The following is a 23,678-nucleotide window of genomic DNA, read 5'->3' as shown; positions in this document are numbered from 1 at the left end:
ACGTACTTCTCAACAGCATCCAACAACCTATGCAATGATACACTGTGTTCCATACCCTGTGTAGTCATCCCTGTACTTCCACAAGCTCACATGGTGTACAGCGTTCCATCTATTATTGAGTCACATGTGTGACCCGTGTTATATCTGCTTCATAGGAATATCTGCATGGTAACCATTCTCCTATACTAGGGGTGGGAAACCCTTTTTGATAGATTGTGTTCCTAAATTAATCAGTAATCTTCTTGAAAATATAGCTAGAGTGCCCCTGATACATTTTTAATGTTTCAATGGTCATTAGGAAACAAACTTATTATTTTTTAATCCAAATAAATATCAAGAATGAAAACTTAATGGCTGGTATATGCCATGGGTTCATAGTCAATGAAACCACTCACTATGGTGGTGGCCCAGAGGCAAACTACCAGCAAATCTTGGGCACTTGTGCATAGGTTACCAAGATCTAATAATAAGTGGAAATTACTCCTGGAAGCTGCTCTGATATTCCGCTAAAAAAAGAACAGAACAAAATAATGAAGCACTTGTTTGTGTGATTTATCTTTTTTGTTTAACCCCCCCCCCCAAAAAAAAACACAATTTATGCTTACCTGATAAATTTATTTCTCTTGTGGTGTATCCAGTCCACGGATCATCCATTACTTGTGGGATATTCTCATTCCCAACAGGAAGTTGCAAGAGGACCCACAGCAAAGCTGTTATATAGCTCCTCCCCTTCCTACCATATCCAGTCATTCGACCGAAAACAAGCAGAGAAAGGAGAAACCATAGGGTGCAGTGGTGACTGTAGTTTAAATTTAAAAATACCTGCCTTAAAATGACAGGGCGGACCGTGGACTGGATACACCACAAGAGAAATAAATTTATCAGGTAAGCATAAATTGTGTTTTCTCTTGTAAGGTGTATCCAGTCCACGGATCATCCATTACTTGTGGGATACCAATACCAAAGCTAAAGTACACGGATGAAGGGAGGGACAAGGCAGGTACTTAAACGGAAGGTACCACTGCCTGTAAAACCTTTCTCCCAAAAATAGCCTCCGAAGAAGCAAAAGTATCAAATTTATAGAATTTTGAAAAGGTATGAAGCGAAGACCAAGTCGCCGCCTTGCAAATCTGTTCAACAGAAGCCTCATTTTTAAAGGCCCATGTGGAAGCCACAGCTCTAGTAGAATGAGATGTAATCCTTTCAGGAGGCTGCTGGCCAGCAGTCTCAAAAGCTAAGCGTATTATACTCCTTAGCCAAAAAGAAAGAGAAGTTGCCGAAGCCTTTTGGCCTCTCCTCTGTCCAGAGTAGACAATAAACAAAGAAGATGTTTGACAAAAATCTTTAGTAGCTTGTAAGTAAAACTTTAAAGCACGAACCACATCCAGATTATGTAATAGACGTTCCTTCTTCGAAGAAGGATTAGGACACAAGGATGGAACAACAATCTCTTGATTGATATTCTTGCTAGGTACCACCTTAGGTAAAAACCCAGGTTTAGTACGCAGGACTACCTTATCAGAATGAAAAATCAGATAAGGAGAATCACATTGTAAGGCAGATAACTCGGAGACTCTACGAGCCAAGGAAATAGCTACCAAAAAAAGGACTTTCCAAGATAAAAGATTGATATCTATGGAATGAAGAGGTTCAAACGGAACTCCTTGAAGAACCTTAAGAACCAAATTTAAGATCCATGGTGGAGCAACAGGTTTAAACACAGGCTTGATTCTGACTAAAGCCTGACAAAATGCTTGAACGTCTGGCACATCTGCCAGACGCTTGTGTAAAAGAATAGACAGAGCAGAAATCTGTCCCTTTAAGGAACTAGCTGACAAACCTTTTTCCAAGCCTTCTTGGAGAAAAGATAATATCCTAGGAATCCTGACCTTACTCCATGAGTAACCCTTGGATTCACACCAATAAAGATATTTACGCCATATTTTATGGTAAATTTTCCTGGTGACAGGCTTTCGTGCCTGTATTAAGGTATCAATGACTGACTCGGAGAAGCCACGCTTTGATAAAATCAAGCGTTCAATCTCCGTGCAGTCAGTCTCAGAGAATTAGATTTGGATGGTGGAAAGGACCCTGAAGTAGAAGGTCCTGTCTCAGAGGCAGAGTCCATGGTGGAAAGGATGACATGTCCACTAGATCTGCATACCAGGTCCTGCGTGGCCACGCAGGCGCTATTAAAATCACCAATGCTCTCTCCTGCTTGATCTTGGCAATCAGTCGAGGGAGCAGAGGAAACGGTGGAAACACATAAGCCAGGTTGAAAGACCAGGGCGCTGCCAGAGCATCTATCAGCGTCGCCCTGGGGTCCCTGGACCTGGATCCGTAACAAGGAAGCTTGGCGTTCTGTCGAGACGCTATGAGATCTAGTTCTGGTTTGCCCCAGCGATGAATCACTTGTGCAAACACCTCAGGATGGAGTTCCCACTCCCCCGGATGAAAAGTCTGTCGACTTAGAAAATCCGCCTCCCAGTTACACCTGGGATATGGGTAGCTGATAGGTGGCAGGAGTGAATCTCCGCCCAGCGAATTATCTTTGAGACTACTAACATCGCTTGGGAACTTCTTGTTCCCCCTTGATGGTTGATGTAAGCCACAGTCGTGATGTTGTCCGACTGAAATCTGATGTACCTCAAAGTTGCTAACTGAGGCCAAGCCTGAAGAGCATTGAATATCGCTCTTAGTTCCAGAATATTTATTGGAAGGAGAGACTCTTCCTGAGTCCACGATCCCTGAGTCTTCAGGGAGTTCCAGACTGCACCCCAACCTAGAAGGCTGGCATCTGTTGTTACAATTGTCCAATCTGGCCTGCGAAAGGTCATACCTTTGGACAGATGGACCCGAGATAGCCACCAGAGCACAGAATCCCTGGTCTCTTGGTCCAGATTCAGTTGAGGGGACAAATCTGTGTAATCCCCGTTCCACTGACTGAGCATGCATAGTTGCAGCGGTCTGAGATGTAAGCGTGCAAACGGTACTATGTCCATTGCCGCTACCATTAAGCCGATTACTTCTATACACTGAGCCACCGAAGGGTGCGGAATGGAATGAAGAACCCGGCAGGAATTTAGAAGCTTTGATAACCTGGATCCGTCAGGTAAATTCTCATTTCTACAGAATCTATCAGAGTCCCTAGAAAGGAAACTCTTGTGAGTGGGGATAGAGAACTCTTTTCCTCGTTCACTTTCCACCCATGCGACCTCAGAAATGCCAGTACTACGTCCGTATGAGACTTGGCAATTTGGAAGTTTGACGCCTGTATCAGGATGTCATCTAAATAAGGGACTACTGCTATGCCCCGCGGCCTTAAGACCGCCAGAAGGGACCCTAGAACCTTCGTGAAGATTCTAGGGCTGTAGCTAACCCAAAGGAAAGAGCTACAAACTGGTAATGCCTGTCTAGAAAGGCAAACCTGAGAAACCGATGATGATCTTTGTGTATCGGAATGTGAAGATAAGCATCCTTTAGATCCACTGTAATCATATATTGACCCTCCTGGATCATGATGGATCATGATGGAACCCTGAGGAATTTGTTTAAGATCTTTAGATCCAAAATTGGTCTGAATGTTCCCTCTTTTTTGGGAACCACAAACAGACTTGAGTAAAAAACCCTGTCCTTGTTCCTCTTTTGGAACTGGATGGATCACTCCCATAACTAGGAGGTCTCGTACACAGTGTAAGAATGCCTCTCTCTTTATCTGGTTTGCAGATAATTGTGAAAAGTGAAATCTCCCTTTTGGGGGAGAAGCTTTGAAGTCCAGAAGATATCCCTGGGATATAATTTCCAACGGCCAGGGATCCTGAACATCTGGGCGAAAAGTGAAGTCTGCCTCCCACTAGATCCGTTACCGGATAGGGGGCCGTTCCTTCATGCTGTCTTAGAGGCAGCAGCAGGTTTTTTAGCCTGCTTACCTTTGTTCCAGGTCTGGTTTGACCTCCAGACCGCCTTGGATTGAGCAACAGTTCCCTCTTGTCTTGCATTAGAGGAGGTTAATGCCGCATTTGCCTTGAAGTTTCGAAAAGGCACGAAAATTAGACTGTTTGGCCCTGGATTTGGACCTGTCCTGAGGAAGGGCATGACCTTTTCCTCCAGTGATATCAGCAATAATCTCCTTCAAACCAGGCCCGAATAAGGTCTGCCCCTTGAAGGGAATGTTAAGCAGCTTAGATTTGGAAGTCACGTCAGTTGACCATGATTTAAGCCATAGCGCTCTGCGCGCCTGTATAGCAAAACCAGAATTCTTAGCCGTTAGTTTAGTCAAATGAACAATGGCATCAGAAACAAAAGAATTGGCTAGCTTAAGTGCCCTAAGTTTGCCAAGTATGTCATCCAATGGAGTCGCTACCTGTAAGGCCTCAAACCAGAACGCTGCAGGCAGCAGTGACAGGGGCAATGCATGCAAGGGGCTGTAGGATAAAACCTTGTTGACAAAATATTTTCTTAAGGTAACCTTCTAATTTTTTATCCATTGGATCTGAAAAAGCACAACTATCCTCGACAGGGATAGTAGTACGCTTTGCTAAAGTAGAAACTGCTCCCTCCACCTTAGGGACTGTCTGCCATAAGTCCTAAAAATAGGAGGGGAAGAGAACGGCACATCTGGTCTATCCCATTCCTTACTAATAATTTCTGTAAACCTTTTAGGTATTGGAAAAACATCAGTACACACCGGCACTGCATAGTATTTATCCAGTCTACACAATTTCCCAGGCACTGCAATTGTGTCACAGTCATTCAGAGCAGCTAAAACCTCTTTAAGTAATACACGGAGGTGTTCAAGCTTAAATTTAAGTGTAGAAAAATCACCCACAGACTGAAGTTCTCCTCAGCTTCAGCATATTGTGAGGCAGTATCAGACATGGTTCTTAAAGCGTCAGTATGCTCTGCATTTCGTCTAACCCCAGAGCTATCTCGCTTAACTCTAAGTTCGGGTAGTCTGGTTAATACCGCTAACAGTGTATTATCCATGACTGCCGCCATGTCTTTGTAAAGTAGACGCTATAGGTGCCCTTTATGTACTTGGCGCCATTTCAGCGTGAGTCCCTTGTGCGGGAGTCAAAGGGTCTGACACGTGGGGAGAGTTAGTCGGCATAACTTCCCCCTCGTCAGATTCCTCTGGTGATAAAAATTTTTAAAGACAAAATATGATCTTTATTGTTTAAAGAGAAATCAGTACATTTGGTACACATTCTAAGAGGGGGTTCCACCATGGCTTTTAAACATAATGAACAAGGAGTTTCCTCTATGTCAGACATGTTTATACAGACTAAAAATGAGACTAGCAAGCTTGGAAAACACTTTAATTCAAGTTAACAAGCAAATATAAAAAACTGTACTGTGCCTTTAAGAGAAACAAATTTTGTCAAAATTTGAAAAACAGTAAAAAAAGGCAGTTACACAAACAAAATTTTAACAGTGTATGTAATAGGCTAACAGAGCATTGCATCTACTTGCAAATGGATGATTAACCCCTTAGTTAAAAAAACGGATCAAAAAAACGACAGACGTTTTTTAACAGTCACAGCAAACTGCCACAGCTCTACAGTGGCTCCTACCTTCCCCAATAAACGTTTTTAGGCTCTTTAGAGATGTCCTGTAGCATTCAGGGAACTTCTGAGGAAAACTGGATGTCTCAGTATGTAATTTTAACTGCGCAAAAAAGCACTAAAATAGGCCCCTCCCACTCATATTACAACAGTGGAAGGCCTCAGGAAAACTGTTTCTAAGCAAAAATAAAGCCAGCCATGTGGAAAAAATTAGGCCCCAATAAGTTTTATCACAAAGCATATATAAAAAACGATTAAACATGCCAGCAAACGTTTTATATAGCATATCTATAAGGGTATTACCCCTGAGAGAAAGCATGATACCAGTCGTTATTAAATCACTGTATTCAGGCTTAACTTACATTTATCAGGAATCAGCAGCATTTTCTAGCATTTCCAATCCTAGAAAAAATTATAACTGCACATACCTGATAGCAGAATAAACTGCACGCCATTCTCCCTCTGAAGTTACCTCACTCCTCAGACATGTGTGAGAACAGCAATGGATCTTAGTTACAATCTGCTAAGATCATAGAAAACTCAAGCAGATTCTTCTTCTATCTCTGCCTGAGAAAAAATAGCACAACTCCGGTACTATTTAAAATAACAAACTTTTGATTGAAGAAAATAAACTAACTATTTTTCACCACTCTCCTCTTACTACATCCATGCGCGTTGAGAGTTGCAAGAGAATGACTGGATATGGTAGGAAGGGGAGGAGCTATATAACAGCTTTGCTGTGGGTCCTCTTGCAACTTCCTGTTGGGAATGAGAATATCCCACAAGTAATGGATGATCCGTGGACTGGATACACCTTACAAGAGAAAAAACCCTCTAATTTTCCTCAACTAACACAGTAGTCATCTCTGAAATGTGCGTCTTGGTCTATCACAAATAACATAGGATACTGTATGGCGCTACTAACTCACAGTAATTGTGTAGTAATGCTTTACATACATAATATAGGCAGCTTTTAATGCATTTAACAAACACTCAGTACCCCATATGTTTGATATTACCCACACAAGAACACAAAGGCTTGCAGCTTATAGAGAACGTCAACCCTAAGTAATAATCAGGATCCAGTGATCTAAAGCTCTCAGCTCTGGGGGGATTGTCTAACCAGTTTTGTCAGTATTATATTATCCCTCAAAGAATTTTGGCTTGCAAGCTGTTTATTTAGCTATGCAGATTTCTAGATGTGAAGGAAAGACACATACAATGTAATATAATGGTCAAAAAAAGATCTCAAGCAGTGATTTCTCTCCATGCTAGGGAGTTTTTGATTATTGGCCATTAGTAACAACTAAGTGTAATATCCCCACCTCACACACACAGCGTCTGTAGTACCGTAAGCCTTAAACTGCTTACCTGCCCCAATCACTTGCTCAATTTTCACACAGGATATATCAATTTCTTTGGCAAACTCCCGGACGGCTTCATTGGGATCCTCATAAGTAAAAGGATCAATGTAAATTTTCATTCCAGGGGTCACTGAAATGGCAAAAAGGACGAGTCAGAGAGCTTGCTACGGTTAATAGAAGAGACGAATAGTGATGGTTGTGAAAACAGTCAGACAATATGCAAAGAACCAGCATGATTAAGAGTCTAATGAGGTTATTATTTTTTTACCTAAAACTACTCATATTGGAAAATCCATGATTGTCTAATAACTTTATAAACTGAATTACAACTACAGTACAAATTCTTTAATTGTTTGTCTTTTATTAACCCTGATATTATTTTTTAGATTATGTGATCAGTACAATATGTGACCTGATACAGAAGTGTATAAAGCAGGTGAATGACTATATTATAGGTGATTATGAATTCTGAGAGACAGAGAGGAACTCTACATTTCACTATATTACTTTGCTTACAAAAGTCAACAAAAAGCAAGCGATTCTATACGTGTGTTGAGAGAAAGGTGAGCGAATGTGATGTGACAAAATGAGGGTGAAATGTACATGAAAGACGCACAGCGCAGTGGACTTCACCCATAAAAAGGTTGCTGCTGGCCGGATGCCACACAATGTATCTCAAAGTCACTGTTTGTGGGATTAATGTCGTTACTGTCTGAGTAATATATTTTGAAGCCTCGTGTGACATTAATGCCCAGAGACCCAGACAAGCAGCATATGGAAATGAGTATTTCCTGGCAGGTGGCAAAGGTCAGGGTTTATCTCTGGGCAGCTGGCAGGGAGTATTGCCAGATGGGGGCAAGGTGCATTACCAGACAGGGCAGGCTCTATTTCTAAGTACGGTGTACTTCTAGGAAAGGAGCAAAGGACAAGGAGTATTCTAGGCCAAAATGCAAGTTTTATTCCTTAGAAGGAGCATACGGCATTGTGTGGAACTAGGCAAGTGGTTTATTGCAAGGGGTTTTTCTAGGCAGAATGCAGATAAGAGAGTGTATTCACAGGCAGATTAAAGGGAGTTTACCAGGGAAGTGGACAGGTTCTTGGGTTTATTCCCAGATAGGGGACAGTGAGCAGGAATAATTTTTGGGGCAGGTGAGAGGTTGCATTCTTTGGTAGGACGTATTGCCAGACATGAAGCTTATAGCAGAGTATTCACAGACAAGAACTTGGTTGCTGAAAGTAGATAAGAGGGTTTATTCTTGACCAAAGTGAATTACTCAGTAAAGGGCAATTAGTAAGGCGTATTTAAGCAGAGGGCAAACTAAGGGGTACATTTCCAGGCAAAGGGTAAATTATAAGGTAAAGTTAAAGGCAGAGGGCAAATAAAAGGGGGCATTACTGGGAAGTGGACAAATAACAAGGTGTATTCCTGGTCAGAGGGCAAATAGCTAGGTGTATTCTCAGCAATGGGCCAATTAAAAGCTATATGTCCAGGTAGAGGACAAATGCCAAGGTGTATTCCTCGGCACAGAGCAAATAGTAAGGTATATTTGAGTTCAAAGGGCAAATGGCAAGATGTATTCCCGGGCAGAGGAATCAAATCATGGTTGATTGATGGGTAGGTGGAAAAGTGACTGTGAGATGACATTAAGGTACAACTTAACCAACGAACCAACGAGAGAACGAGCACCCAGCCCTGGTGAAGGCAGTCGGTACGTACTGTGGCCACTGGTATAGTGCTGAAGTTTATCGGTGTATTCCGAGTCGGCTCTCTCAAAGCCTCGTCTTCTGGAAAAAATGCAAAGATTAATTCACCTGCAACATCAATATGCTAACAGTACTAACAAGCAAGGACTTCATAGCTCTGAAAAACGCAAATCATAAAAGAATTGTGACTGCAGGAACAAAATAAAAGTAAAGGAATTAAAACTCAAGCTTTTAATCAGCCCATGTGATCTCTCTGGAATCAGTAAAAGTTCTTTATTTATAGCCAAGTGGAGAAACAAATAGGTAACAAATATAATAACAGTTATACAACCCCAAAAAGATCTGTGCAGCAATCTTGCACTGCAATAGCCTGACAGAAGAGGCCGCGCTACATTACCTGTTACACACAATGATAATGACCACCAGGGCAATAAGGAACACAAGGCCGGCTGCAGAAGATCCAATAATAAGGGGAAGTTTCTCCTGGAAGCTGCTCTGATATTCCGCTAAAAAAGAACAGAACAAAAGGATGATGCATTTGCTAGTGTTCCACTGATATCACAAATGCTATAACAAATGAGTCACTCTTTACCTTCTGTCATGGTTTGGAAGTACATTTTGCCGCTGTATCTCCCGTAGCCAGCCACCGTGCGTGCGCGCACCTGGAAGACGTAGATCGTGCCTGCTTTCAGACCAGGAACCATCACCGTATTGGTGAAGCTTTTCACCACAGATGAGTTGTGCTCAGTCATGTCCTACAAAAACAACCACAAAGTAAACACCGGATTAAAGATGAAACCGCCCTGCGTTCCTATTGATTGATCCTATTCATGGAAACAAATATGCATCTGTCACACAGCAACGTCTGAGATCACAGGGGTTCTGGGTAACTTTATGTTGGGAGCAGACTGCCTGCACCTCCATTTAAGGAATAAGAATTAAGCGAAACATACAACATTCCAAATGGTTTACAAGCTAAGCTTTTCCACACTTACATATTTTTGTGTAATGTTTCAGTACTGTAACATGTCATAAAAAAATTCAATGTACCAAGAAAATGTCTGGTAAAAAACAGATCTACCTTATTTTACACTTCCTTATTCTAAGTAAACTGAGCAACCTCTACCAGGGTAGAGACAAAAACGAATTAGGAGGGAAATTACAGAACGTCATTAAAGGGACATTCCAGCCAAGATAGTAATCCACATGTATTAGCAAAAATGTTTTTAATAAAAGCTATAGCTGTTTCAAAAGTGTATTTAAGTATGCACCGTGCACCAGCATTTTAAACGCAGCACTTGCTCAGAGAGTACTTGTACCATCTGGTGATGACTCAATTTGCTACTTGCTGACATGACACAAGCCCCACTGGCGCTCTGAGCAGCTGCAGTGCACTGAGAATATCAAGCTATGCTTCATGTGCATGTGTAGAGAAAAATATTAACACTATGGGACCTATTTATGAAAGGTCTGTCGGACATAATGCGACATTGCGGATCATGTCCGACAGACCTCCCTGAATGCGGAAAGCAATACGCTCTCCGCATTAAGCATTGCACCAGCAGCTCTTGTGAACTGCTGGTGCAACGCCGCCCCCTGCAGATTCACGGCCAATCGGCCGCTAGTAGGGGGTGTCAATCAACCAGATCGTATTCAATCGGGTTGATTTATGGCGATCGCTGTCTGACTCCTCAGAGCAGACGCACAGGTTATGGAGCAGCGGTTCTGGTGAGTCTGAAGGCTTGCCAGAAACACGGCCCTCAAGCTCCATACAGAGTTTGATAAATAGGCCCCTAAGACTTTTACTAGAAGCATTTTTGCCAATACATGTACATTGCAAATATGTGTCTATGCAAAGATCTAATTCATATATGTGCATTTAAATTTTGACTGGAATGTCCCTTTAAAGGAACACAGAAGTCAGAAAGAAACATTCAGAATGAACATACAATTTATTTCTGTTAAATTTAACTCTTACTCTTGGGGGCATATTTATCGAGCTCCCTATGGAGCTTGATGCCTCGTGTTACCGGCGATCCTTCAGACCCCCGGAAACACAAGTTATGAAGCAGCGGTCTAAAGACTGCGGCTCCATAACCTGTCCGCCTGCTCTGAGGCGGCGGACAGACATCGAATACGATCAGGTTGATTGACACCCCCCTGCTAGCGGCTGATTGGCCACAAATCTGCAGCGGGAGGCATTGCACGAGCAGTTCACAAGAACTGCTAGTGCAATGATAAATGCCGGGAGCATATGCTGTTGGCATTTATCGATGTGCGGCGGACATGAACCGCAATATTGGATCCTGTCCGCTCGCACAATGATAATTCGTCCCCTTGGTCTCCTTTCTTAAAACTTAGCTTCTTTCCACGAGAGCATACTGGCATAGCAAGGAGTGTGCATGTTTCTCGAGCACTAGGTATGTGCATTATTTTGGGCTTGTTATTGACGCCCGATAATGTCTGCAGCACTTGGCTATTGTTTTCTGCACCAGCGAAATATAAGTGCACATACATATTTACATAAAATCTGGTGCAGAAAACAGTTGAATGCCGCAGACTGTCTGCATTTTTGAGCTCTGCTTCGCTAATAAATAGCAGTAATAAAGCCCATGCCATTTGCTGATTGGCAGCTCTGTGCTTCTGATGTTATTAATTGGCTTACTGACTCTGTATTGCTCAGAAACTGCAATATTTGCAGGTTCTGAGGGGGACTATACCCCTCTGAGAGGTTAAACACATAGGGCTCCTTTTACTATTTGTAAACGGACATGATTCATGCAATACGCTGTCCACATTTAAAAACTGAACAAGCTTTGCATCAGTAATGCATGTGCAATGCTGCCCCCTGCTACCTGGCAGCCAATTGGCTGCTAGCAGGGGATGTCAATCATCTTGGGGATGATTTCAATTGGACTGGTTAAAGGGAAATGAAATCCAAAAAATGTCTTTACTTATTCAGGTAGAGAATACAATTTTAAACAACTTTCCAAATTACTTCTATAATCTAATGTGCTTCATTTTCTCTTTGTCTTTTGTTGAATAAGCAGCAATGCACTACTGGGAGCTAGCTGAATGCACTGGGTGAGACAATAACATGAAGCACTTATGTGCAGCCACCAATCAGCGGCTCCTGAATCTACCTAGGTATCTATTTCAACAAAAGATATCAAGAGAACAAAACAAGTTAGACAATAGAAGTAAATAGGAAAGGCGTTTAAAAATGTGGGTTTCATGTCCCTTTAAGGAGCAGCAGCCTTAAGACCACTGCTACTTAACGATGCAGCAATCACTGCTTGGTTAATGGACCATAGGGTCTAATGATCAAAAACTCACGAGATAAAGTGAAATCCTGTAAAATCTTTTGAGGCTTTTTTTTTTACCATTTTATAACAATGTCTGTGTCTCCTTCACACCCAGAACCTGCATAGTTAGATAAACTGCTCACAACCTAACATTTGCCTTTCTTAAATTCTTTGATGGACCTCACAGTACTAACAAGACGTTTCAGATAATCTCGCTAGAGCTGAGAGCTTTAGATTATTGGGTGCATAGAAATAAAATAATGACATGCAATAATAAACCGGCGCATGTACTTATTCATTAGAGTGCTTTGTAATTCCACAGGCACTGCGAGTATCAGCGTTTAATCAGATCAGGAGGATCCAGGGCAGATAACGTGCACCTACATGTTTCTCATACACATATTATTCTTAGCTTCCGCACACACAAGACGATGATCACAATGAACACAAAGGTGATTTTCCTTCTCACAAAGACACTGTACTCTCTATGACAAAACTGAGCAATAATATTTTAACAGGTGCTCGTGAATCCACGCAGAACAAATGTGACTGACACATCTCTGACTGTAAGGGCGAGCCTATGCTCCCGAGGGCAGGAGGGGTCATTAGGGAACCTTTTTTTCTTTTTTCTTTTTTAATTAAAAACAAAAATTCCACAACACAATTTCTGGTTGATCGCAAATCCAAGATTAACAAAAGTGACGGGTAAATAATTCAGTGAGAGGCAGAGGAGAGGTAAAAACATTTCACACTAAATCCTTTCTTTAGTCCCCAGGGCAGAGAAAACACACAAAATGCCAAAGGTGTGTGAGTGAATAGAATACAAAAAGTCATTCTGAGAAGCACACAAACACTCTACTGATCCTCTCGTCACACAAAGTAATCTGGGCTCCTAGGAACGGATTTTGTTACTGCAAATATTATCAGTAATGCCGCGCACTTCCAGAAAAGTTATCTTAGTGCTAGATTACAAGCGTGGCGCAAACGGTTTTACGCTAGCGATATTGTGTTTCCGCAAACCTTTTTCATGATATTACAAGTGGGGCTAAATTTTACGCTTCAATCCTTTCTGCTATCTCAGAGCTGTGGTTCACTGTTTTCTGAATCTAAAAAGTGGCACAAAACAGTTCAAAAATACATTTCACAGTACAGTTACACTCATGTTAACATTGTCCAATAAATATACATTACACAGTACAGTTACACTCATTAACACCATCTAATAAAAAATATTTAAAAAAAATATTGCACAAAAAAGTTATAAGGGCTCAAAGATAGGAGATCTCGGGTGTTAGAAAGGAAAAAGTCAGGCAAATGGCTTTAACATTGAGACACATACAGATACATTGCTAAAGTTGTATTTATATGTGTTAATATATATTGATTAATGGTGTATATATATATATATATATATATATAAAATTATACAGTATATATATATTTATTTAATCATATATACACATATAAAAACTTAAATTATCCTTACCTGATCATTTTCTTCTGACGGGAAGAGTCCACAGCTGCATTCATTACTTTTGGGAAATACAGAACCTGGCCACCAGGAGGAGGCAAAAACACCCCAGCCAAAAGCTTAAATACCTCCCCCACTTCCCTCATCCCCCAGTCATTCTGCCAAGGGAACAAGGAACAGTAGGAGAAATATCAGGGTGAAAAAAGGTGCTAGAAGAACAAAAAAAAATGACTGCTGCCTCATAGACAAAACACGGGCGGGAGCTGTGGACTCTTCCCGTCAGAAGAAAAGAAAATTATCCGGTAAGCATAATTTTTTTCTTCTTAAACGGCAAGAGTCTACAGCTGCATTCATTACTTTTGGGAAGACAATACCCAAGCTAGAGGACACTGAATGCAAACAAAGGGTAGGTACAAAAAGGTGGCCCCTTCGAAAAGCACCACAGCCTGAAATTACCAGACACCCTATAAAAATATTAACGACACGGGTAAAAACCCGATGCCCAGGTAACTACACATTAGTTACATCGCCAGCAAAGCCGAGCTAGAGACCAGTCAGTCCCAGAGTCCGTCGAGCACAAACAGCCTCCGAGGAGTCAGCCCCGCAGCTCTCGACTCCCATGAAGAGTACCCGAACGAAAGACAAGGACCACAACCTGCCCCCAAAAGGGAAAACAGATTCCAAGAAAAAATGCAAATTATCATTCCATACGGCTCAACAAACCATACTCAGGGAAACACATCCCAAAGAGGACTTGAGGGACACCCTCATATCCCTGACGCAGTACCATACCCTAAAGTACTCCAGAAAAACATGAGTTCCCTGTTGCCTCGTATCAGATTGAAAGCTGCAGGCTAGGCAAGCATAGACAGCAGAAAATAGGATAACTATCCCAGCAGTTAGCAAAGAGCTCTCCAGAGAATACCAACTGTCTGAGCAAGAACTCTCAGTGACCAGCTTCCAGGTAGGAAGCTGACTTAGCCATCATGGAACCCAAACCACCGAAAGGCATTTTAAAGCCTGCTAGCACACATTCAAGGTGCAAATAGCTGTAGCTGGTTTCAAACTGCAAACCTTCCAAAAACTCAACAACAGCCCTCCAACCGAGAACACCAACCATCTGAACAGGAACTCTCAGTGACCAGCTTCCAGGTAGGAAGCTGACTTAGCCATCGTGGAAACCCAAACCACCGAAAGGCGTTTTAAAGCCTGCTAGCACACATTCAAGGTGCAAATAGCTGTAGCTGGTTTCAAACTGCAAACCTTCCAAAAACTCAACAATTGCCCTCCGAATACTGGGCTCCAAGGAGCGTCCCCTCCCAGCACCAGACGCCTGTAGAAAAGAAGACAGCAAAAGTCCTCCCACCGAAGGGGAGGACAGACTCTAGAAGAAACTGTCAACACTGCATAGATTAACCGATCCCTGACCTTCCCTCCAGGGTAATGGTCCCAGCCCAAAGGCTAGTCAAAGATCAAAGACAATAGTCCCAGACCTCTGGAACAAAAGGATGGATCTACGAGGAGCAAAGCCCCCGAGCAGAACTCTGACCGCCACTACAAAACAGCATGCTACCGTGAGTCAGGAAAGACTTTGTGTTCGGGTATGAGACCCCTTCACTGCTGTCTTTCTTAAAGAGGAACGCTTCTCAAGGTAAAAGGGTGCTCAGACCCCCAGCATCTAAATATAAGAATCCAACATTTAAAAGGAACCCATCAGGGTTCAACTCCCAGCCTCCTGCTGCAGGAACGGTGGAACCAGTTACTACTCCACATCTCCCTTTCCAGGATTCTGAAAACGCAAGAAGGGAAAAAAACCTTACAAGGCAAGAAAAAAGGACCCACAGCTAGCCACAGATACTAAGGTAACTCCGAACCAGGAGAACCCATCCCCCACTCTAGAGAAAGGGACTAAAGCAATGGAAACCACCCTACCATAGAGGTGAAATTCCTCGGCCATATCGCCAACCCAGTTGAAAGACACCTGGAGTCTACAAAGAACATCAAATGCGTCAGAAGACCAGTAGGGACCCGTCAGAGAGACCTAGAACCTAGGCCATAGGCAGATAGACATCTCCCATGAGATACAGAGCCCCGACCCCCCCAGAGAGGCACACAGGACCACAAACACCTAAAGGTGAGACCGAACCGTCAACACCCAATCCAGGGAGAGGCATGGTCCTAGGCCAGATTCCTTGAAAAACGGAATCGATCGAAAGATCTAACTTTCTGAGGAACCATAAGCTTCCTCCTATGATTAAGAGCGCACCAGCAAAAGTCTGTAGACTTGGCGATCTAGCAACAGCCTCAAACCCAAGAGTCTGAAAAACAAACTCCTGAACAGTTTAAGAATTCGGCACCCAGTGCTCCTGAATCTCAAGGAAAAATCTCATAGACAACTGTAACCACGTGTTGTACACGCTGGCAAGGTAACAACCAACACCGAAGGTGAATGTGAGTCCCAGACCTTGCTTGCCATCCCAGAGAGATAGACATAAGCACCCTCCACGAAGACCCTAACAGAGCATCGAGGATAAATGGTCAACTACCTGACCCCAGTCCGGCGACCGTCAGAAACCGACCTCGGCTTTTCACTGTGAAGCCCCAAGGCTAGCTTTGCAACGAGGACGCAGATAACCCCTGAACGTCGAAGACCATGGTCAGACCAAGGGTATTATATGGTAGAGACAACAGCCAGAGATCCCTGCAGGATCGATCTTCCAAAAACCCCTTTGACAGGGTAAAAGCTGGAAACCTCGCAGCTCCCCACAGAAGGCAGGGAAACCCCTGCATTCCACCTCTTAGAGTAACGCAACTCTGAGGAAATGAAGGACATGCCCGCGCTTCCAGACCAGATGACCCACCCAAGGCGGGAAGGAAGGAGACTCCACCACCGCAAGAAAATGTTTATTAGGCTAAGGAGTCAGCATCCAGAAGAACCTCAAGTGAAGATGCAAATCGTTCACTACTGGGAACGCTAGACCACATAGATCACTCACATCTCCCAACTCCAAGGAATGGAAACTACGGTTCTGAGTCCCCAGGGACCTAAAAGAACCATGATGACATCTGAAAAGACAGATCCGTATCCCAGGCGAGTAGCCAGAAAAAGCCAACCTTAGATCCGCACACACAACCCTCCATTCAGAGGCGTTGTATCTACATACTAGGCCTCTTCGAAATAGGATCTGAGCCTGGAGTCCATATCCATAGGCCAAGTGACGTTCAGAATCCGACAGGATTAAATCAGCACCATGAGAGTGACATGAACCCAGGTAACACCAGAAAAGCGTCCAACCAGTACCTGCCTGGTATAAGGACACTCCAGAACTGTCCAAGGTCTAAGAAAATTCGACCAGAAGGATCGATAAATGAACTAGAAAACATAATTCTATTATTCAAAAAGTGCGCAACACCTGTGAAAGTGCCAACACGACCACAAAATCGTAAGTATCGGTTCCAGAGAAGAAAGTTTTCAAAAACGGAAAACAGGCATAAGCTTAAGAAAAATAAAATAAACACATCCATCCGGATCAAAAATAAAAGAAAGGCAGCACCCCTCGGGTGAAAGCCCAAGGTGAATGAGAACGCCAACGGGACCAGCCGATCAGAGGCCCCATTCACCCAAGCTCAGAACTGGAACCAAAACATAAAGAAAAATTAAACGGAGATGGTAAGGAGATTGGCTTCATCCCCAAACGATGCATCCAATTTGCCATCCAGCATCTAAGGCATCGGATCCCTCTGCCCACTAGGACTGGGATCCTCTAACATCGCCAAAACGTGCCTTAAAAGAACACAAAGACGTGACAGCCTATAACGAAAGGCAAAATAATTTCTTGTCGGATCAACGAAAGACCCCGACCCTGAGGTTGGGGCCCCTGAAGCCTCAGTGGCCAACGCTTCCCCAGATGGCCAAATTGAATCAGGTGAACCCACGCCCGACGGGCCCTGGTTAACAGAACATGGACAGTATTTTAGAAATATTTAACTTGGGAGATATAAATGAGACAGTGCCATAGAAATGGCCATGCAGTACCGTGCCGTAAACTCTGGAGGAAACATGCCACCCTTCGGAGAGGGAGTAAAGGCCATAGGGACACCTGCTTGCGTTGCCGAGAAAGGGTCTGGGGCAAGCGCCTCACGTGACATGGAAACCTCGGAGACGGATGGTTCAAGTCACTCTAAGCTCCCTGATTCGGGAGAAGAGAGTGCTCTAGAATGGCAATCGGAACATAACTGATGGGCATTGATTACCCGGGCCATTTCATATTCATCACAAGACGCATTCTCCGTATCGGAGACATACCTGTCTAAAATATCAGAATCCTCTATAATCTTGGGATTACAAAAATGACAAAAAACAACTGGCACCCTGTTTACAGCCCCAATGGCTGGGGCACTTACCTCCTCCTGTGAACCAGACAACCCACGAGCTAGACTCTCTCTGTCCCACACATTCAGCATACGGAAGTGAGAAACAAACGTAACTGCACCCGTCACAACGTGCACCGTGCCAGTCACAAAAAGGGTGCGCAATATTGAGAGATTGCGTCATTAAGATAAGGCCGTTATGTTCCGTAAAAGCCGTGAGCCTAGGTATTGTTACACATTAGCAGATAGAACCATATAACAAACATGATTAAAGTCCCCCCTGTTCAATAACCCCCCTCAGGAGATATTAACCCATGATTCCTTATTAAGATAAAAGGTTGACAGATAGTAGCCTCGCTTCTGACATAGACTTGAGTGAATAAAGGTAGGCAGCGAAACTCGTCAACGTTGATTACCAAGGAGCTGTTAATATGAGTCGGGATGGTTTTGCAGGAAAACTCTCCCTGCATCTCCGAACTCTAACTTTCATCCATGCTCTCACTGAGAGGCTGGTGGGATTACTTAAAACTCCAGACCCATAGCGAAGAGTACTACCCTCCATAAGAGACTATCTCAAACTTCTGACACTTCTCTGCCAACCTCCTGTGACGAAAGGCAAAGAATGACTGGGGGATGAGGGAAGTGGGAGAGGTATTTAAGCCTTTGGCTGAGGTGTCTGCCTCCTCCTGGTGGCCAGGTTCTGTATTTAATTTTCCCAAAAGTAATGAATGCAGCTGTGGACTCATCCTGTTTAAGAAGAAAAACATTAATATATGTGTACACATATACACACACATATATAAGTGCACTATAGCCCTTTGTCATTAAGCAGATAAAAACATGATAAAACATGTTTATGCAATATTCATATTTAATAAAGATTTTAACTATGTATTTACTGTAAATATTTCATATTTTATAATGCGAATATGCTATGTTGTATGCACGATGGGTGTTGGCACCCCCTGCTAGCGGCCGCGAATGTGCAGGGGGCGGCATTGCACAAGCATTTCACAAGAAATGCTTGTGCACTGATAAATGCTGACAGCGTATGCTACATGCAAATCATGTCCGCCCGCCATATAATAAATCAGCCCCTTAGGGTCAGATTACAAGTGGAACAATAATTAATGCTCCTGTTTGCACACTAACTCCGCTAGAAGTAAGCTTTTTGCGCGTTTCAGGTAGGGCTTGTATTACAAGTTGAATATAAAAAGTTTTTGTTTGCATGCTAACCCGATGCGCGCAAAAAGCTGAAGTTAGAATATCGTGTGTGAAAGTATTCATTCCCCCATAGAAGTAAATGGAACAAAAACATAACGCCCTATTTGCACGCTAACCCGATTGCATATTCTCAAGTGTGACATGAAAATATAAATTTCACATTTTAATGTCATACATACACACACGATTGTATATAAGTATAGATAAGCGCTGAGGAATCTGTTGGCGCTCTACAAATAACCGATAATAATAATATACAGATATATAGGAATATCTATTTTTTCCTAACACCTAAGCCCTTATAACTTTTTTTTTGCAATTTAAAAAAAAAAAGAAGAATTTGATTAGATATAGTGTTATTATGTGTAACTGTACTTTGTAATGTATTTTTTATGTGTTTTGTGATACTTTTTTGTTTTCGAGAAACAGTTAACCATTCTAGCGTATACCGCGACTGCGCTCATGCGTTCACTTCAGGGGCGTATTTTGGCCTAGGCAAACAAGGCACAGGCCTAGGGCAGCTGATTGGGAGGGGGCAGCATGTTTTTTGTGGCTATACTTGTGAGAAGCTTACAGTTATTTTGAGAAGTATTATACAGGTATATAAGGGAGATTTTTCCTAAAGAGCTTACATTATAGGGGGCATAAGAGACTGTCTGTGGAGCATACAGTTTAGAGGTAGCTCTGAACCTTTCTTTTATTCTGCTAGCTATTGCCTTTAGTTATTTTGGCTTTCAACACTTAGAATTGTGTTTGGGGAAGTATTGTTTCAATAAATCTATATATATATTCACAGAGGCTGGTGCACTCGCACTAACAGGTGTCCTGGTGCCAGGGTGCTGAATACAGGTAGGAGGTATATGTAATAGCAGACAGCACTCACTGGTCTAAAGAAATAGCAATAGTAGCTTTTATTTACGTGACGTTTCCGGGACAGCTCGACGTTCTGATGAAGGGGAGCTGTCCCCGAAACGTCACCTAAATAAAAGCTACTATTGCTATTTCTTTAGACCAGTGAGTGCTGTCTGCTATTACATATATATATATATACCAATATATAGATGTGTATGTGCACACACGTGTGTTTATCTGTATACCTCTCTGTGTGTATGTGACTGTGTGTGTGTGAAAATTTATTTTGGAAATACCATAAAAAAAATTCACATTACTCCCTGACCAAAACATATTATGGACAAAGAATGCCTAAAACCTTTTTTTTTGGGGAGGAAGCAGAATTTTGAGTGCCTAGGGCAGCACAAAACCTAAATACGCCACCGGTTCATTTTTAACTAGTAATACCAGCTGTAAAACTGACGTGATAAACTCCTTTTTGCTTGCGTGTAACTGTTAGGATGCACAATGCAGAGTTTTGATGCATAATTTGGCATCAAGCATCACCAGTATATACAGAAAGCATAATATCAGGAAGGTACAAAGCACAACGTGTTAGAAGAATATTGCCTTAGAGCAAATTATTTCCCCCTAGAGAGATATAAAACTCGGTTTGGAGGTGGTGACCTTGTTTTGACTTTCACAAGTGAAGGCGCTGATCATAGGCCACACTCTCGCTGTCACTGCCAGTTTACAGGCAGGACGGACACCACTGATTGCATTAGACTTACTGACTCCTACATCTTAACATCACTGTGACAGTTACGAGCACTCAGGTGGTTTTTCCTGACACCTGCTGCCAGGGCAACCGGTACAGACTGCAAAACATTGTGAGCCCATGAAATCCTGCCCCAGGGGCCCCTCACACACAGAATAGGGCAAAGCCGGGAACATGTGGTGCTTGATTATAGTGCGTTGGTTTTGTGGTATCAGAGGAGCGTGCATTAACACGTTCTGCTTGCCCTCAGTTGGTCAAAACAAAGCAGATGCCAACAATTTTTACTTTGAAGCAAAAGAGGTTTTGTTTCATTCCACTCAGAGACATCCAACGTATGCTGAGTTGTGTTAGTGGGTCTGTAGATCAGTGTGGATTGTGAGCATGAGTGCACATACAGCAGTGTCATGTCAGTAATTCTGTAACAAACAGGACAGAAATATAGATCAAGGAAGAAAAAACCCAGCAAGGAGGTTATGCAGTTACATTAGAAAGTGAAATTATTAGTGACGTGCCAGAGGTTAAAGCAGCAAGGGAGTTCAGTTAAATTATTGTCAAGTTAAAAATAAAAACAAGCAGACTGGATGGGTACAAAGAAATAATAAAATAAATGTGTCAACCCCATTAAAAATATTTCTATATATTTTAATTTTCAAGCTCTTTTTTTTTTTTAATTAAAAACCTTCACTAATCTAATACTCCATTAGCTTTTAGCTGTTAAAGCACTTTGGCTCCATACAAGGTATTTTTTACCCATAACAGATTTGTTTCCATTTAGAAAAACAAATCTATTTTTTAATAAAACTACAATGATCAGAAGCAGCTCCGTGAAGAAATCTCAGTGAGTTCGGAGTCACAAGAGAAGATGTTTCTCTATGTAGCTTCTGCTTATCTATGTGATTTAGAAGATCTTAAAAATTCCAAAAACGATTTACTGCAATGAACAAAAAACAATTTCACCATTTAATGATTCCAATCGCTCTATGTCTAATAAAAGAAGCAATCGGTGAGAAATGCAGTAGCAGAAATGAGTGCAAACCTTCTTCTATATTTATTAACTAGCACAGTTGTACTCGAATACGGCAGTACGGTCATAACTAGCACAGTTGTACTCGAATACGGCAGTACGGTCATTTGATGGAACAATTTATAACCACAGTGATCACCTTGTGAGCAGAGGCTCGGATGGTCACAACGTTACTGGCAAGTTTCTTAAAGGGACATGAGACCCAAGCATTTTCTTTCATGACTTAGGTAGAACGTACAATTTTAAACAACTTTCCAGTTTACTTCTATTATCAAACTTGCTTCATTCTCTTGGAATCATTTTTTGAATGAGCAGCAATGCACTGCTGGTTGCTGACTGAACACATGGGTGAGCCAAGGGCAATCGGTATATATATATATATATATGCAGCCACCAATCAGCAGCTAGAACCTAGGTTCTTTACTCCTCCTGAGCTTACCTAAATAAACCTTTCAGCAAAGGATAACAAGAGAAGCAAAGGATAACAAGAGAATGAAGCAAATAAAATAATAGAAGTAAATTGGTAAGTTGTTTAAAATGGTGTGCTCTGTTTAAATCACGAATGTCTAATTCTGACTTTACTGTCCCTTTAAAGCATTTTTTAACTATCACAAGTTGGAAATACGTTATTTATTGGAATTCTCAGCACTATGCAGCAGCCACCAGATATTCTTTATTGTTTTTTTGCTTTAAAGGGACATGAAACTAAAACATTTTCTTTCATGAATATAGAATTTTTACAACTTTCCAATTTACTTCCAATTGGCTTCATTCCTTTGGTATCCTTTGTTGAAAAGCATACCTAGGTAGGCTCAGGGGCTGGGAGCAAGCTGCCAATTGGTGTTTTAACATATATGCCTCTAGCCTTTGGCTTAACAATGTGTTCAGCTAGCTCCCAGTGGTGCAGTGCTGCTCCTTTAATAAAAGATATCACAAGAATGAAGCAAAATTGATGATAGAAGTAAATTGGAAAGTTGTTTAAAATGATATGCTCTATCTGAATCATGAAATACAAATTGTGAATTTGATGTCGCTTTAAATATCTTCTTGCTGTAAAACTGTTATGCAAAGGACCGGACAAGTCAGAATAGGGGGTGTAACTGACAGACCCCCTTTTCTTTTCTAGATGTCACAACGTCACACGTGTAGGCTGGACTGATAGACCCCCCTTTTCTTTTCTAGATGTCACAACGTCACACGTGCAGGCTGGACTGATAGACCCCCTTTTCTTTTCTAGATGTCACAACGTCACACGTGTAGGCTGGACTGATAGACCCCCCTTTTCTTTTCTAGATGTCACAACGTCACACGTGCAGGCTGGTAACAATGAACCCCCAGCTCTAATGCACAGGACAGACCGGTCACTTACCTTCTCATAAAACATAAGTTCGTAGTCTAGAATGACTCCGTTGGGCTGGTCTGGCTGGGACCAGGACAGGGTGATGCTGTCGACTGTGCGGCTGACTTGGTGCATGATAGAGACAGATGAAGGTGCTAAAAAAGAAAAAAAAGGTGTTGAGAGAGTGCGTTAAATAGCTGATGCTATAAAGAAGGGTCTATAACACATCTACACAACACAAGGGGAGATACAGCTTTGTACGAGGTAAGAGTGGACAAAAGATGCAGACGTATACTGTCAGGACTGTTTGTGCCCAACTAGCAGATCTCTAGCTCTGACACTGCTTTATGGGTCTAGTGGCACAGCGCCTGGATCCCTGACCCCTGCTGACCGGCACATTGTATCTTGCTGTATTGTACAGCAGTTAAATCCTCTTTCAGCAAATCTATACTTCCCTTCTGCACCAGCGAAGGTGACAGTTATAACTTGTTTCATGATTAATCATTACAAACACCACGCTTTAGGACAGTGGTGACTTACTTTCCTTTAAATTATATACACTCTTTAAATAGAAGTAGCACTTAAAGGGATAGTCTAGGCAAAAGTAAACTTTCATGATTCAGATAGAGCAATTTTAATCAACTTTCTCATTTACTTCTATTATCAATTTTCTTCGTTCTCTTGCTATCTTTATTTTAAAAGC

At 42.2% G+C, this 23,678-nt stretch overlaps 1 protein-coding gene across 1 annotated transcript in view; it reads right to left on the bottom strand.

Annotated features, from left to right (window-relative positions):
• Positions 1-23,678, bottom strand: part of EPHB2 (EPH receptor B2) — a 402,338-nt gene that overhangs the window by 31,483 nt on the left and 347,177 nt on the right. Inside the window, exons 6-10 of the mRNA XM_053690188.1 lie at positions 23,006-23,130; positions 9,225-9,387; positions 9,030-9,138; positions 8,598-8,713; positions 6,936-7,058 (exon numbers count right to left, since the gene is read on the bottom strand). Coding sequence (XP_053546163.1) covers positions 6,936-7,058; positions 8,598-8,713; positions 9,030-9,138; positions 9,225-9,387; positions 23,006-23,130 — 636 coding nt within the window. The remainder of the gene's footprint in view (positions 1-6,935; positions 7,059-8,597; positions 8,714-9,029; positions 9,139-9,224; positions 9,388-23,005; positions 23,131-23,678) is intronic.

This window comes from Bombina bombina, chromosome 8, assembly GCF_027579735.1.
Source record: "Bombina bombina isolate aBomBom1 chromosome 8, aBomBom1.pri, whole genome shotgun sequence".
Lineage (NCBI taxonomy): Eukaryota > Metazoa > Chordata > Amphibia > Anura > Bombinatoridae > Bombina > Bombina bombina.
Note: the sequence above shows the minus strand (reverse complement) of the source record. Positions and strands in the feature narration are given on the sequence as shown.